The sequence below is a fragment of the Ascaphus truei genome, chromosome 3 (genome assembly GCF_040206685.1).
Source record: "Ascaphus truei isolate aAscTru1 chromosome 3, aAscTru1.hap1, whole genome shotgun sequence".
NCBI classification, from domain to species: Eukaryota; Metazoa; Chordata; class Amphibia; order Anura; family Ascaphidae; genus Ascaphus; species Ascaphus truei.
The window spans coordinates 406,561,695-406,578,755 of NC_134485.1; the positions used below are offsets into that span (position 1 = coordinate 406,561,695).

The 17,061-nt window shown below is 38.3% G+C and overlaps 1 protein-coding gene across 12 annotated transcripts in view; it reads left to right on the forward strand.

Moving 5' to 3' along the window:
- Nucleotides 1-15,994, forward strand: part of DLG2 (discs large MAGUK scaffold protein 2) — a 1,892,764-nt gene extending 1,876,770 nt beyond the window's left edge. For 10 of the 12 annotated variants that reach the window (XM_075592567.1, XM_075592570.1, XM_075592568.1 and 7 more), the window contains 6 exons: nt 309-359; nt 2,011-2,112; nt 5,774-5,946; nt 6,320-6,429; nt 9,366-9,457; nt 11,232-15,994. In XM_075592567.1, coding sequence (XP_075448682.1) covers nt 309-359; nt 2,011-2,112; nt 5,774-5,946; nt 6,320-6,429; nt 9,366-9,457; nt 11,232-11,338 — 635 coding nt within the window. In that variant the 3' untranslated portion in view covers nt 11,339-15,994. Of the gene's footprint in view, nt 1-308; nt 360-2,010; nt 2,113-5,773; nt 5,947-6,319; nt 6,430-9,365; nt 9,458-11,231 lie in introns of those variants that run through there. The other 2 variants (XR_012800043.1, XR_012800042.1) reach the window with 2 other exon arrangements.
- Nucleotides 15,995-17,061: the final 1,067 nt, after the last annotated feature.

Sequence of the window (17,061 nt, forward strand, 5' to 3'; positions counted from 1 at the left end):
TGGCATTTAGAGAAGCCTTGTAGAAAATGATACTGCTGAGCAACAAATTATCAATACAGATTCTCTCCAATCTTTGCGAACTTGGCTCTATGCTGAACCGAAGCAATTAATAGATTTACGTTGCAGTTACAGCCATTGGGTATTTATAGAAAATATGCACAGGCTCATTAACTGATTAAAGGAATAGACTCAACACCCCTGTGTGCAGTGTGATACATAGTAGCACGCACGCCGTCCTGCGAGAATTCTTCCGTATTCAGCATTTCATCTCCCCCTCATCTCCAATGTATTTTTACTCTTTTTATCAGGAGGACAAGAAGACTGCATTCTATCCTACGAACCCGTCACAAGGCAAGAGAGTAAGTTGCTGCTAGTTTAATTAATCCCTATGTTGCCAGTGGGGCTGTAGTATGATATGCTGTGACTTCTCTCAGTTGTAAATGTGTTAAAGAAATTGTGTTAAAGAAAATGATGGTGTCGGCTTCTACTGGGAGGAATATGAGCAAATACATTTGATTTTAAAACATTTTGTGAGTTTGAGTAATTCTAATTCTATATGAGCCAAGAATCAAACTTCTGCCACTTGGTTATAGTGCACATAACACTTTTGTTATAACACACTAGAGCAGGAGTGGCCAACTTCAGTCCTCAAGGGCCACCAACAGGTCAGGTTTTCAGGAAATCGCTGCTTCAGCATAGGTGACTCAATCAGTGGCTCACGTACCTTTGTTGAAGCAGGGATATCCTGAAAACCTGACCTGTTGGTGGCCCTTGAAGACTGGAGTTACCCACCCCTGGACTAGAGGGAATGAATGACCTAGTGCTAATATCCCTAGTTTTAGTGTGGGACATCTCATAGTCCAGTACCAATTGCTGGTGACCTTGGCCAAGTCCCTTTTATCCAAATCTCTGTTCTCCAGGATGCAGAAGCAGTGCAATAGTTGTAAAAACTGCCCCCTAATGTATCAAAGGAAAACTTGTTTCATTAATTTAAAAAAATGCATTTTATTTCTATCATAAATCAAAAGCAGTTTATTTGCACTGCCTGCCCCTGTTTTGCAGCTTTGAGAGTTTGGTAAAAACCCTCCTTTGCTTCACTGTACATGGGCACAGGGACTGATCTGTGTACAGTGCTGTATGAGCTGCAGCACAACACAAGAATTAAATATTATATCCTAAAAAGAAGAGTGCCAGGAGTCCCAAAGACTTGCGCATATCTATAGAGAGTCACGGTGCATAAGTACAATACTGTACTGTAGCTTTTGCATGCATGTTCAATAACAATGAAATGATTATATGTATTAGACTGATAAGGGCTTTTGGACACAACTTACCTACTATATCCGACCCACATGAATTTATCAATATACGGTATGTTAGATCTGAACTGATAAACAAAAAGACAGGTCCATATACGCTACATAACCCTCACAGTGCTCGATGGTTATTTGTTAGCATGTGAATCTGCCTGTATCTGGGGTAGTACTATTATGCTCTCATCATAATCACACTAATCTCATCTAATGTAAAAACGAATTTTTCTGTCTTTGGACTGCACCATTATACGCTATTATACTTTGTTCTTTTGTATACTATTATATTTGAAATCAAACATCATATACCGATTGCTCCGCCCTGAATTTGTTGGGCTATAGAATACCTTTCGAATATGAAGTCTTGCGCTTTTTGAAGCTGTCAAATACTTTATTTTTGTAATAATTGACGCTCTTATTATGTCATTTGATACATTACACAATTATATTAATCTCTGAGCCATTTGTGCTTGGAAATGCTACAGTATAGAATTCAAAGGTTATATAAATGCTTCTAAGTTTATGCATATTAGTGTTTTCAATAGAGAAAATACCTACTGCTTTAGCTTCGGTTGCATTCACAATACAAAATGATATTAAAGGTTGGGTGTACTGTACCTTGTGCTAGTTACAAATACGCACCCAATTATAATGGAAGCTGCGCACAAGTCACTTACAGTATCTGTTTTCTACGCAGTTAATTATACCAGGCCTGTTATTATTCTGGGTCCTATGAAAGACCGGATCAATGATGACCTGATATCTGAATTCCCTGATAAGTTTGGTTCATGTGTGCCACGTAAGTAGAATTTTACATTAATTTCTGGTAATAAACTTGAAGTTCTTTCCTTCGCAAAATGATATAGCTGCGTTACTAATTTGTATAGCTGTTTTATGATGCGGTGTCTGGTATCATTCATGTTAGAAAATAGTATGAGCTTTATTTTCTAAACCATGTTAAGCCGTATGGCACTTTGTGGCTCATTCATACAACAGCTAAATACCATAAACCAGCTATTATTTGAATGGGCAAAAAGATGCCTTTACACTTCGCATTGTTTAATACATCTGGGGCTTGTATATTATAGCACGGGAAACCTTGTGTAATCAACTGAAATATACGGATCTGTATTTCCTGGGCAGTGTTCTGCCATAAGAAGGAATAGACCATTAACTTGAATGGGCTTTATGGTGTCCTCCAGCAATGGAACGTGCATTATGGCAGAAGACTGTGACCCACAGGGGTTGTCATCATTAGGAGAACACACTGCACTCACTTAACCTGGACTTCCCATTGGGTTCCACATGCTCCAGCAATAGCTCACAAAAGGAGTATGTTGAAGGAGAGTCACACAATCAAATAGCATTCATTATCATTATCAGAAATATCTTCTACTTAAGTCATTTCTACTGAAAGGTCTGTCTTGTAAACAAATTCATTTTCCTAATAGGAGGTACACTGTACAGTGTATTTAATATAAATAAAAAATGAGAAATAGGGATAAACGTAAATCTATGGTAAGGGTTCCTTAAGCTGCCCTGAACCCTGATTCCTTACAGGTTTTATCAATAACGTTACAAATATCACTTGTGAGCACATAAATCATTTATACCTTTGAATTCGAATGTGAGTATGTTTAATATTTAATACATGGATGGGATATTAATCAGTCATGTGGGGGGAAAAAAAGTATTCAGATCCCGTGGGATCCCCCAATCTACATAAATTTACTCTGACATTTTATTTTTTCCCCTTATTATTCATTTTGTAGGTTTTACATAAAGGGCACAGGACATCTCTGCACACGGCAAACACGTCTGTGATTATGTGCAGATTATTCCCTTCACTGGGGCGTTTTTCATTAAGTTCAGTAGAGCTACAATTATGTACCCCCCTCCCACCCATAGAGAAGGTGCTGTGTCTGCAGCTGCTGCAGACTCAGTAATAACACAGCTCTATTCCCCTGCCTGATATCTGTGGAGCTCTCTATGCAGCGCAAGAGATATCCGGGTGGGGAGAAGGAGGGGCACAGTTCCATTAAGCCAGAAAGCCAAAGATCTGTGTACATACTGTATGTAAACTTGAATTTCCATGGCACCAAAAATGCATATACTGCTTCATAGATCTTAGAAAAGAGTTCTAATATAAAGTGCTGCGGGGAAAAAAACAGTTTGCATTAGGAAAGTGGATCTCTGCAATGGATATCTTACAATCTAACAGAAGTGTGAATTACTATGGTTCGATGAAATACTGCAACGAGAAATGATGTCAAGTAAGAGACTAAAGATGTTGTTATTTTTTCCATTTACTACATACGGTTTGATAGCACATGGGGTACAAGAAAGACGCAATGAAACTGATTCTGCATGTATATTAATGGCGCTATATAAATAAAGACATACAATACAATGAGAGTTAACAAGGTTGCTACCACGAGGGAGAGAATAACTGGAAGGAAGGGATTAGAGGAAGCAGATGGGAGAAGAAAAAAAAGAGTTAAACTAGGAAAGTCACGGGGAGAGAAAAAGCGTGACCTAGAAAAACTAAATGAGGATTTGATGTAAAGGAGAGTGGTATACAATGTTAATGATAAACGCAATTTATAGTTGATGTTATAGGCCAGTTGTTTTCAACCTTTTTTCGGTTAAGGAACACTATAATTATATTGTGAAATTCTGCGGAACCCCAACCCTTTCTAATAGTATGTCTGAGATCAGATGTACTGTAAGGAACCCCAACCCTCTCTAATAGTGTATCTGAGGTCAGATGCATTGTAAGGAACCCCAACCCTCTCTAATAGCGCATCTGAGATCAGTTGTATTGTAAGGTGCCCCAATCCTCTCTAATACCATGTCTGAGATCAGTTGCACTGTAAATTCTTCTGTATTTGGCACAATTTTCAAATGACCTAAAAACCCTTTAGGGAACCCCGGGGAATGTAAGGGTTCCTAGGAACACCTGTTGAAAAACATTGTTTTAGGCTCTTATTCATTAAAAAATAATTTAATGACAGTTAACAACAGATTAACTTCCAATTAAGTGAATGGAAGATTATGCATCATTAGCTGTTCTTGATATAGAATAGTTTGGGTATATAGAGACAGAGGGCCTTATGCAGAGAGCATCGTTATTTCGAAATTCGCCATTTTTTGTACAATTTCGCGCAGAAACCGGCAGAAAATGGCGAGTTCCGAAAAACGCGCCATTTTGTTTTTTCAATTGATAAAATTCGCCTCGCGGCTGGCGAGAACCTCCATCTCGCCATTTTTAAAACTCTCCGAATGCAGAGAGGTGCGAACGGCAAGTAGCGGCTGTTCGCGCCAAAAAATGGCGCGATTCTCGCATTTTTGCCGCGCCAGGAAAAGATGGCAAGATGGCGCTCGCCGCCTATAGTAAAGGGGGAAAAAAAAGCGCGAATTTGTTTTTACACGTTTCTGAAGCGCGCATCTCGCCAATTTAAACTCGCCACACGCATCCATGTTAAACATAGCAGAATTCGCACTTTTCTGCATATGGAGAATAAAACTCTCCAAAAAAGCTACTTTTTATGAAATTCGCCAATTTTAAAATTCTATGCTCTCTGCATGAGGCCCAGAATGTTCAAAATAAATTGTAGAGGAAGATAATTAGAAATCAATAGGAATCTTCAACAGATGAGGATTTGTACAGTAGTTGGCTATTAATCAAAAACTGGAATTCACCATCCTCTTGAGCTGCTAAACTTTCTCCGGACATAAGAGCCTCTCGTAAGCCACCTCTTTGCATACCTGGATAAAATGTATGAATTCCTCTTCTGCATATTCCCCAGAGAATTTATTACTTTGTAATATCTGTGGAATTGTATACTTTATAGAATATCTTATGAATATAGTATATTACATTGTGTATATTACAGTATGCAGGAGACATACAATTATTGTCACAAACTAAGATATATATATATATATATACAGAACGGTATCATCTATTTATTTTTTGATTATTGAAGCTCGGCTAACACGGTACTGATACCTCTACATATATATATGTTTGTATACTTCTCAAGTTTGTAACTTCTCAAAAATAAATAAATATATATATATATATATTTATATATATATATATATTTATTTTTGAGAAGTCACAGAAATCCTAGAAACATACCAAGCAAATAATTTTCTCCAGAACCAATGCAGTCTATTTCACATTTCTAAGGAAATATTCCACACATTAAACAATGTAGGCAAAAGAAAAATTCAAGATTAAAAAAATAAGAGGTAAAATTGAGTAATTGTATCTTACCCTAGTTAGGACAATGACCAATAGGCAATATAACCGATATATTACTAAGTTTAAAACAACTGCAAGTAAAGACTAATATTTCATTGTATTGTCTCAGGTACAAGTAGGTATCATTGTCAATGTCTGGTTTACAATCATCACTGAACTTTAATTTCCACTGAATCTTTTCTCTATAAAGACACTACAAGACCAAAAAGAGACTATGAAGTGGATGGGAGAGATTACCATTTTGTCATATCCAGAGAACAAATGGAAAAAGACATCCAAGAGCACAAATTCATAGAGGCTGGACAATACAATGATAATTTGTATGGGACTAGTGTACAATCGGTAAAGTTTGTGGCAGAAAGGGTAAGTTTTATCAATTCAACATGTCATTATTGTTGTGATATCTGGCATACCCATCTGTAAACCAAATGTCTTTGATACACAAGATCATCTCCAAATTAGCAGTGTATTTGGTGTCAGAATTTTAGAAAATATGCCCCTCTGTTATACACATTTTACAACTATGTTTCATTAGTTATTATTTCAGTAGATATTTTCTATTTATTCTGTACATTACGTACGTTACAAATATGTTGTATTAAATATTAGTGTGGTACAAGCTAATTGTGATGTTATAGTTTCACTGATTTCACATTTTGATCATTGTGTTTTATACATCGGGTCATTTTAGTTTAATTGCTTTAAGAAACTTGATACGTTCATTTATTCCCAACAGGGAAAACACTGTATACTAGATGTATCAGGAAACGCTATCAAGCGATTACAAGTAGCACAACTTTATCCTGTAGCTATCTTCATTAAACCCAAGTCTGTGGAGTCATTAATGTGAGTATACATTCCTGAATACAGTTTATTTATGTTGCCTTGTAAGACTATATTTTAATCTTCTTGTGCAGCGTATCTTCAAAATGCCTTATACAAAAATAAACAGATATCATACACGACTAAATTAATGCTGAATGAATCATCTGGGAGGCAGGTAACAATTAACACTGATCCAAGATGCCATCTGCAGGAGTATCTGTTGTACAGATTGTGAAATACACATCCTGCTGAGACTGCAATGGTTAGCATGTAAAAATGCTGCCCGACAAAAGTACAAATATAGTAACTTTATAAATACATTGTATTTATATCACACAGTGAAAAATGTTTGGTTAGTACTGCCACGGGAGATCAGGTCTTTTAACACATTTATATTTTTGGGATAATTCACTAGGCAAAACAAGATGGTGGAATAAAATGAGGTTTATTCGGGTAAACCCGCGTACACACAATGAAATGCAAAATACAGACGGAATATACACACTTACTGGGGTCTGGGGGATGAAAACTAGACTTAACCTGTTCACTCCATGTCACTGGAATAAGCCTGGAACAAGCAACATTATTCCTCAGAACGGGCCCTCAGCTAGGCTTAGGATTCCCTGGCACCACAATGCCTAGTGCTTTGCTATTGCAAGCAAAACACCTGGGAACCCCTACCGGTGCTTCACTGGACCAGTCCCAAGATAACCTATAAGTCTAAAGACTGAGAGAGAGGGCTCTAATTGCGGGCAGCCCCTTTCATAGACTTCTGTGTCCTATGTGTAACATGGACAGAGGCTGCCCACCACTCAGAGCGTGGGAACTTTTAGCCAATCAGAGCTGGACTTATCTGGCTGGTGATGTCAGAGGAAGGAGCAGGCCAAAGAGCATCTACCCCCAGACAACTTATTGCCACTTGCGGGGCAAGCTCCCCCAGGTCTAGCAGTACAAAAGGTGCCAGCGGGGTGCCCTTTATTCTCTGGAGCTGGCACTTAGCCTTTCCATGCTCAACCAAATGGCCTGAAACCTCTGGACATTCTGGTTCTCCTTTGAGCTCAGATGTCTATGCAGACATCCTGGCACCTATGTAAATGCTCAGGCTGACTGCATAGACATTTATACATACAGTATAACACATTATAAAACATACAGTATAACACACTATAAACCATACTTTAATAAAGTATAAACCCTGGGGAACCTTATATATGTGTGGGAAATTAGTTGGGGATACCAGGGCTTGAAAACCAGGAGACTGGCGGACACTGTGCAGCCCCAATATAATTCACCCTGCGTACCCACAAATAGTGCCTGTGCGCCAGGTTGAATCAGGGGACTACCAGTAACTTGGCCCACCGATCTCATGCAAACACAACGAATACCTTTTCGCCCAAATATCCTACCTAAAACTTACACTCCCAAAATCTCATGTCTCTACGACACAGGGAACCCCAAAATCCCCAAAAAGGTTAGGTTTTTGCTATACTTTACATGGGAGTTCCATAGCCCACCCCGTCCTTATGTGCAGATGGGTACTCGCAAAGCCTACACTGTTTGCGGGGAGCCATAACGGTACCTGGGGTACCCTTACACAAGAGACCCCCTTTTCTAAGTATACTGAAACACATTCTCCATGGCTCACTTTCCTTCCCGGGCTGTGCTGAAACAGGGTACCCTAGGTGTGAGTCACGGTTATGTTTTTATGGGGAGATATTGATGGGGCCAATGTGCACACATGTATCCACAAATCATGCCTGATTGTCGGATACATTTACCGGGGAACCGGTAACTTTGGTCCCCGACCCTGTATGCACATTCTGCTGCAAAATCCCCCTTAAAACTCATGCAACCACAATCCCTGGTTAAATGCATGCCCGGAAAGGGAAAATCACAACAAATACGTGTAATACATTCTGGGGCAGTGGAGTGCTGCCCAAATACACATGGGGCTACTGTAACTATATGGGTTTCCTAATATCCACCCTTCACCTCCCGCTCCCAAAGTCCCTTTCCTGCAGCTCTCTTCTATGGGGAATCATAACCACACATGGTATCCCTAGCCAATAACCCTGCAGGGGACCGTATATATGGGAACATGGTAACATGGAAACACAGTGTATTACTATTCTGGGCCCAAGAGCTAACCCTCTTGGCCCATTACCCTCGCGTTCCTAGGGGCAGCCAGCCGGGTTTGGACCTTTATTTGGAAGGCCAGCTACCCCCACCGTCACAAGTTCAGTAAATTATTTCCTTGTAATGGCACAAATCTACCTTCCTAACATACCATACTGTATGTTCTAATGTGGTTGTCCTAATACACTCCTTATTTTACTGTTTGTAAATCAAGGTACTGTACCAACAATAATGGAGATAACTAATTAATCTAATTTTAACTTGGCGAACATTTTAACAACATTTAGTTCTTGGAAGGGAATCCAACAAAGTTATACTAATTAAATCAGATCTTTTGCCAAACTGATCAGCTTAGGTCTGTGATTTTACTTGCAATTCGGCTATAACTATTTCAATGTTTAATGTAGCAATGATGCAGTGAATAAGGCTGAGCTTATATTCTGTGCGTTTCATGTGAGCGCGCAGCAAAAACAAATTGCAGACTCTCTATGAGGCCGCCTCTAGTGATCACGCGCACGCGCACGACAGAGCGCGATGGCGGGACCACGTTTTCAAAAGACAAGATTTTTGTCTTTTGGCGGGTGGCCGAGCGATGGCCACATCACGGCGGCGATTCAGCCAAGGACGGTGGATCAGCCGTGTGACGTTACGGTCGCGCCCCTGTCACATCCCCCCCCATCGCCTGAACATCGTAGCTGAGTTGAGTTTACATTCGCCCGAGTGGCAGGCGTGCGACATGTGCATGCGCTCCGCCACGTGCAAGCTGGCAAGGAGTATAATCTCAGCCTAATACTTTACTAATGATTGAGTTTTGCTTATAGGGAAATCAGTAAACGTCTAACAGAAGAACAAGCTAAGAAAACCTTTGACCGAGCAATCAAATTAGAACAAGAGTTTGGCGAGTTTTTTACAGGTAACACATACATTTTTCACCTTTCAGCTTTCATTTTTTAGCTACTAGGATTCGGTAGTTTTATTTAAATTCATAGCACACCCTCTTTTTGATGCTATTACTTTGTACATCCCCAATAACTAATGAATATTATATTCCATTATGCATACCACACATACAGATGTAGCCCACTAAGGGGCCTATGCAGAGAGCAGCGCTATTTCGAAATTCGCCATTTTTTGGAGAAAATCGCGCAGAAAGCAGCAGAAAATGGCGAGTTCCGAAAAACGCGCCAATTTTTCTTTTCTATTTGTAAAACTCGCCTCGCGGCTGGCGAGAACCTCAATCTCGCCAGTTTTAAAAATATCCTAATGCAGAGAGGCGCGAACGGCATCTAGCGGCTGTTCGCGCCAATAAAATGGCGCGATTGTCTCCTTTTTGCCTCGCCAGAAAAAATTGGCAAGAAGCTGCCGCTCGCGGCCATTGCAATGGGAAAAAAAAGGCGCGAATTTGTTTTTACACGTTTCTGAAGCGCGCATCTCGCCAATTTAAACTCGCCACACGCATCCATGTTAAACATAGCAGAATTCGCACTTTTCTGCATATGGAGAATAAAACTCTCCAAAAAAGCTACTTTTTAATAAATTCGCCAATTTTAAAATTCGCTGCTCTCTGCATAGGCCCCTTAGTTGTACCTGCAACCCAGGGTTGAATAGACCAAAAGGTGTCTTATGGTAAAGCACTGCCCATTAATATGGGCCAATGTCTTCCTCTTAATTCTGGGAAAAGCCATGGTTCCTCTAGGTTTTCTCTACAGGGTTTTGTCCTACCCTATATACTGTTCTGCACTCTTTGGGGCCTATGCAGAGCAGCGAATTTTAAAAATGGCGAATTTAGTAAAAAGTAGCTTTTTTGGAGAGTTTTATTCTCCATATGCAGAAAAGTGCGAATTCTGCTATGTTTAACATGGATGCGTGTGGCGAGTTTAAATTGGCGAGATGCGCGCTTCAGAAACGTGTAAAAACAAATTCGCGCCTTTTTTTTCCCTTTGCAATGGCCGCGAGCGGCAGCTTCTTGCCAATTTTTTCTGGCGAGGCAAAAAGGAGACAATCGCGCCATTTTATTGGCGCGAACAGCCGCTAGATGCCGTTCGCGGCTCTCTGCATTAGGATATTTTTAAAACTGGCGAGATTGAGGTTCTCGCCAGCCGCGAGGCGAGTTTTACAAATAGAAAAGAAAAATTGGCTCGTTTTTCGGAACTCGCCATTTTCTGCTGTTTTCTGCGCGATTTTCTCCAAAAAATGGCGAATTTCAAAATAGCGCTGCTCTCTGCATAGGCCCCTTTATGCGTTGGATAAGTTAACAGCTTTTTGGACCTATCAATTTTTATCATGGTGAATAAGACCACGGCCCAAACTATCATACTAACTAATACATGCATTGCTAATTTCTGGTGAAAAGATATGGCTAAATTCAGAGGTTCAATCAATTTAAATAAGCGATTGAAAATATCGAACAAAATATTGAACGTAATATTTTGTAAACCACAAGGAACATGTCTTCTTTTCTTGTATTTCCGGAACATTTCAGCATTAAAGCTTGCAATGCTAAATGTCTGCGATATATGTATTAGCACTGAATTGCACTTGCCATTGTATACAATATAAATACAACCTATTCTTTCTCACATTCATTTGGTAAAAACACGTGATTATCCAGTTGCTCTGTTGAGCTTCATTTCCTTTATCCAGCAGCATGTTGTGTACTAACGTGACAACATTTCCAATTGTTGCAGCTATTGTTCAAGGCGATACTTTGGAAGACATATATAACTCATGCAAACTGGTAATTGAAGAACAATCTGGGCCTTTCATCTGGATTCCTTCCAAGGAGAAGTTATAATTTAGCTACTGCAATGAAGTGGATGGATATTGAGAAGAATGCTCTAATATGTTATTTGGAAGCTTTTTTTATTTAATGTTTTTGTTGCGATTATGTTCTTGCAGTCAATGTGGTTTTCCAATGAATGTACAACACCGAGTGTTTGAAGGACTGCTGGACTGTTAGGGAGTAAGAAACACATGGTGATTAACCATTTCAGTGCTGATAGGGCCAGCAAAGCATGCAGAGCAATGAATTGCTGGCTCCTCTATCGCTAAAGGGATTACTTTAAGAGGGGGAAACGAAGACTTAAGAACACCTTCAAATGCTTTAGGTCTTTGCTATATGCTCTTGGCATGGAACATCCTCTAAGAAGATACAAGGCACCTCTAGAATGCAATGGACATTATGTTCTGTTGTGCGTGCCGAGCTCCAAGTGTTGATTGCTCTAATGAAAATATCATATTCCTGCCTTGTTAAGCTTTATCTTGCCTATGGCAACATTAAGATGTGGGTTTTTTTTTCCCTCAGCATATACATGATATTTTGGCCAACTAGCCGTAAGATTTGCATCCACTCGATAAAACAAGTTAAAGAAGACTGTTTCAGTTAAACCACAAACCAGTTGACCAAAACCAACACATCATTGAAATAACAAAGCAGCTGAATATGAAAAGCATGTTTATATGTACTTTTCAAAGGTTCATTTCTGGTTGACGTTTTTGTGTTCAATGTTTGAGCGCAGCCTGTGATGACAGAACATTTTTTCATTCCTTTAGTTTCAATATTTAAATAGATTCCTGCCAATATGAATTCATTTTGGAATGGAATATATTCCATACCTGTTACAGGGTTTAGTGTGGAAAATGGTCTTTCGTATTCTGCCAAATATATTAAATAGGAAAACACATATTTTTGCCACAGTTTGATTTACATCAGCTGTAATAAAAATAGAAAGTCCATAGCTCCAAAGTAGCAAGAGGAGTACAAAAAACTTAGTCTATTCAGCAGTTTAGACAGACATGCGGAAACTGTGTAACAATCGGCAACGTTTTGGATCTACAGGATCCTTTCTCAAACCAGCTGACTTGTTCAAGACCTGTGGACTATTGTAATATTTTTATTGCATTTCTATTTTTTTTCCAAGAACAAATGATCCTATATTTGTCAGATTTTATCTGAATAGACAAATCCAGGCAAGTCCAATATTGCTTTTTGAAATGCACAATATTTATTTTACATTGCGAATCACTTTCTTTCATCTGCATGGTTTGTTTTAAACCTGAATGCTTGTAGCAGGGGACTGACTATTGTATTGTTTTATTTATTTAGGATGAAAGGTGGTATGCTTTATAAAATACTGTAGAATAATTTATTTATCTGAAAGATGGTTTTGTGAGATATTTTATATTGATAATTCCTTGAAAGTTGAATTAATGTAAAGCGGGAATAGAACCTTATACCTTTTCATAGAATCTGAATATTCAATATATGTTTTTTAAACTAAGGGCAACAAAGAGTGTTTATTAGAATTTATTGTTGTGAAAATATGGGTGCCTCAACTTATAATAACTTAAGTATATAGAAGTTTTAAGTTGGCTTTTGACTGATTTTGTCTGTTTGCAAGAAATTAAAATAATTAAGATTAAGGCCATATCAGGGTATACATTCATCTTGTAAAAAGAGAAATAACCAATCTAATACAATGCAAAGGTAATAACATTTAAACCTTTTTATCTACCACACCATCAACTACATATTTCTGTTACTGTCTTTTTTTTTATATATAGACTTTGTTTTAAAGTTGGTCTGGGTCTGATCACTGCAAAAAGTACATTGGTGAAATAAGTTCATAGTCTCGTGTATCCTCCTCACATTTCATACAGAGTATAAAATCAATAGCAGAAGTACTGTATAATTAATTCTTCAGTACAATTTTGTAAGGTAAGCAAGATGTGTTCTCTCAAGTGTGTGATATCAGAAAATAATGTGCAGATTAACTGGCATCATGTTGTGAATTTATCCTACCAGTGGATTGACTGCCATGTGATAGAAGGCAAAGCGTTAGTGACATCAGAAGTCTTCTCACCGTCGCAATGTTCCATGAATATCGACCAGCCCCGTGCAAGCTATAACATCTTAAGAAATAGATGAGCCAAGTAAATATTCATTGATATTTCAGTAGAGAAAACCTAAGTCCCATAATATTAACTGCTTCGTTCCCAAGACTGGTTTGAAATCCTAAGAAAGTACAAAATCATTCTTTGGAAACGATATAGCTGTGATAAATTAAATGTTCTACTTTGGTTCTTTATCTCCCCTCCTTTGCCAGTGGTCAGAGAGCCATGCCCAGGTCATCATTTCCTATGGGGTAGAAGAAGAAGAGCATGGCTGAGGTTTCGTTGAAGTCTGCGAACTTCCACAGGCTTCAGAAAACAACTTTGCCTAGGTTAAAATTCAATGTGCAGGGTCACGTGGCCCTTCTTATACTGCAGTTTGCACCCACATTCTGATGAAACGATGGCAACATTGATTCAATTGTGCCACAATTGAGGACACTGTTGATATTTTGAGCGACGTAAACTCTGAAAGCACAAAATATCAGAAAAGATGCAGAAAAAATAATGAAATTATATACATCCTGATATGATGATATCATATTCTGCTGTCTCTTGCCCAGCTGGATACAATAAACCAGTGTAGCTTAAATATTCCATATTCAAGTTATGGTCAAAATGTCAGACTTAATTTGGTTTATTAAAATATCTCATGGGACTTGGGCCTATATTTAATATTCCATAAAACACCTTCTGGCACTTCAATAGACCTGAAAGGACACAGTATCTTCCAGTGAAGGGAGGTCTCTTGTGACATTGCACCACTTAATTCCTTAATCCCACTAGCTGTGGGGTGAGTATGACTCGTGATCAACATGCACAAACACACAATGAATATGCCTTTAATACCTTCTAATATCTTCCGAATCACAGTACTTTGTAACTAATTGCAGACAGAAAACTGAGCTTCTTTGAGACACCTGTTCGTGATAAATGTTTTTTAAATATAGCGTTTGGGCAAAAAAGGCAAATATTGCCATTTCGCTCACATATCTACTGTATCCCTTGATGGGATCTTGAGAAACACGGCACCATGTACTTAGCTAAATCAGTTCACTTTTTGCAGTGTGAAAACATAAAATGAACCCGCACCTTGCCATCAATTCTATAAACAAAACAAAAACGCAGAAAAAATAAAAACACGTTCCGGGAACAAACAAAAGAAACCAAACTGTTCATTTACAACTCCGATTTTGTTTTAAACATTTTTAGCATATCCTTATTTATAAAATGTTTGTTTTGTCATGTGCCGTGCTTAACAGTCAGAGGTGGGGATGTGCGAACCTGCCGACATTTCGCTTCGCCGCAGTTTCAATCGAACTGTTAAAAAAAAATATGTTTTATAACTCCAATTTGGGCGCCAAAAGTTCTAGCTCAAATTGTTTCAAATGTACTATTTTGTTATTTAAAGTGGTGAACTTGCAGCCCTGTGACTTTTCCAACTAATTTGGAAAAGCAAAAGTAATCGAAATGAATCAAACGTGTAACGTTGTGACCTTTCGAATCAAAGCAAACTTTTTTTTTTTGCTGAACAAAAAAAGGGTAAAATTTCGCAAACACGTTCAAAAAGTTCACACATCTCTCGTCAAGGGTAATACTGTGGCTATGTACAATCAGTTTTTCACATAAGCCATTGTTGTACTGTTTTATTATTTATCTATACTTGTCTACTGTTAATGTTTCAAGTTTAGAGATGTTATTGCACTTTTTATGTATATATGTGTATATATATATATATATATATATATATATAAAGGTGTAACAATATCACCAAGATCAACGTTGAAACGTTTTTTTCCATTTGAGTTGACGCCTCCATTTGTTATCTTGTCCAGATGTTTTTACTTTGTTGTTATGGGAAACCTAGTGCTCTGTTTAAGTCCTGTATTGCAGCACTTCTGAACTGTATTATACAGTAAGAGAAAAGAACATTAATAAAGATAAAGCAGAACGAATGTAAGAGTTTCCGACCATACTGGTGCTAACATTGCTTGTCATAATCGTTGTAATGAAGCAAATGCAAAGTGGCAGCACATAGAAAATGCAAACATAGCAGTCCATTAAGAGGAGGTGCCAGAACCCATTATTGGTGCTATGTCTCCGGAGTCTAGCACCGCAGGGTCTAAGCTTAACCAAAAATATCATGACTTCCTTATCACAGTGACATCTGGAAACATCTGAATACCATTATGCAGATGTGCAATACCGTTTTTTTTTTTAACTTGGTCTTCTTTATTTTCATTCACCAGTCTTCACTAGCCGCAGTGTTTAGTGAACATTGAATATGCTTGGTGTAAGTTTTGCTTTTCTTCATCTCTGTATTTGTGTACATACACCGGATCTTCGCGAGGATCATGGGATAATGCGTGATTGTTCTCCAATAATTGCTGTTCTAAACAGCCATCAGAACTCAAGAGTCCCATGCAAACAGGGACTACATTTAGTATAAGATCTGTGTTTCTAGATGCTAAGGGTATAGAAATGATGCATTTTGTAAAGATCTAATACGGACAGGTGCTTTTATAAATCATTAAAAAATAAAAAAGAACTGATGTTGTCATACACGTATTCAGGTAAATGCATTCCATGCATAAAACGTTATATTAAGTAGAACCCAACCTTGGTTTGTAGGTATCGCCCATGCTTATTAATTATTGAACATTGCAACCAAAATAAGAGATGTTTATGGTTGTGTGCCAGTTCAAGCAATTAAATGCCAGTCTCACAACCTTGGAGTGTAAGTGTGGGAGGTCTGAGAGAGTAGACTCTATTTCCCAATAGGTGTCATATTATATAGCTATAAATAGTGGAGGCATTAAAGGCCATATTTACAAAGAGGTGCTAGGTCAGAAGATACCAGCACCGGAAAACTCCTTTGGATCTATTTAACTGAAAGTTTCTTACGGAATAGCACCGTTTAGTAATATGGCACTATGTCAGTTCTTACGAATGGTAGATTCTCAAGATGTCTGAAGATGTCTCATACAGATATAGATGGGACATATCTGGTGTACACAAATAGTCTTTTGAACATATTAAATCTTACCCTCACTGTCAGAACACCTGGCCTATCTAGGGATAGTCAGGATTTGTTACATTTTCCTTTACAAAGTCGGTTCCATATCCAGTTATTAGCATGAAATTGCTATATATGCACAACCTGGGTAAAATCATTTATTCCAAATGAGATGGGAACTTGTAAACACAAAACAGTGTTGCACTTAAACTTACATTCTTTTTTGCATTATACCACACACAAACACAATTGGAGCAGAGTAGTTGAAAACAGCATTGCTGGTTTGAGTAGAAAAAGAGCTACTGTATACAGTATAATTTAGCATGAACATGGTACATTATTAATGCTGCTGAGTATCTCCTTGCAAATTAAATTTCCCAAAGCAACCTTTTCTTACAGAAAACAGAACTCTGCAGATGAGCAATGTTGATTTTGTGTATTGTCTGCCCTTTAACAGCCAGATAGAAAGGGCCAGAAGCTGTACCGTATGTATTGGGGTTTGTTCCTTTAGAAGAATTTTTACACTGGTAAACGTTTATTCACATTCTGCATTTATTCATACTACCGCATGTCATTTTTCAGGGTGTATCCTGGATTTTCAAAGGTGCTTG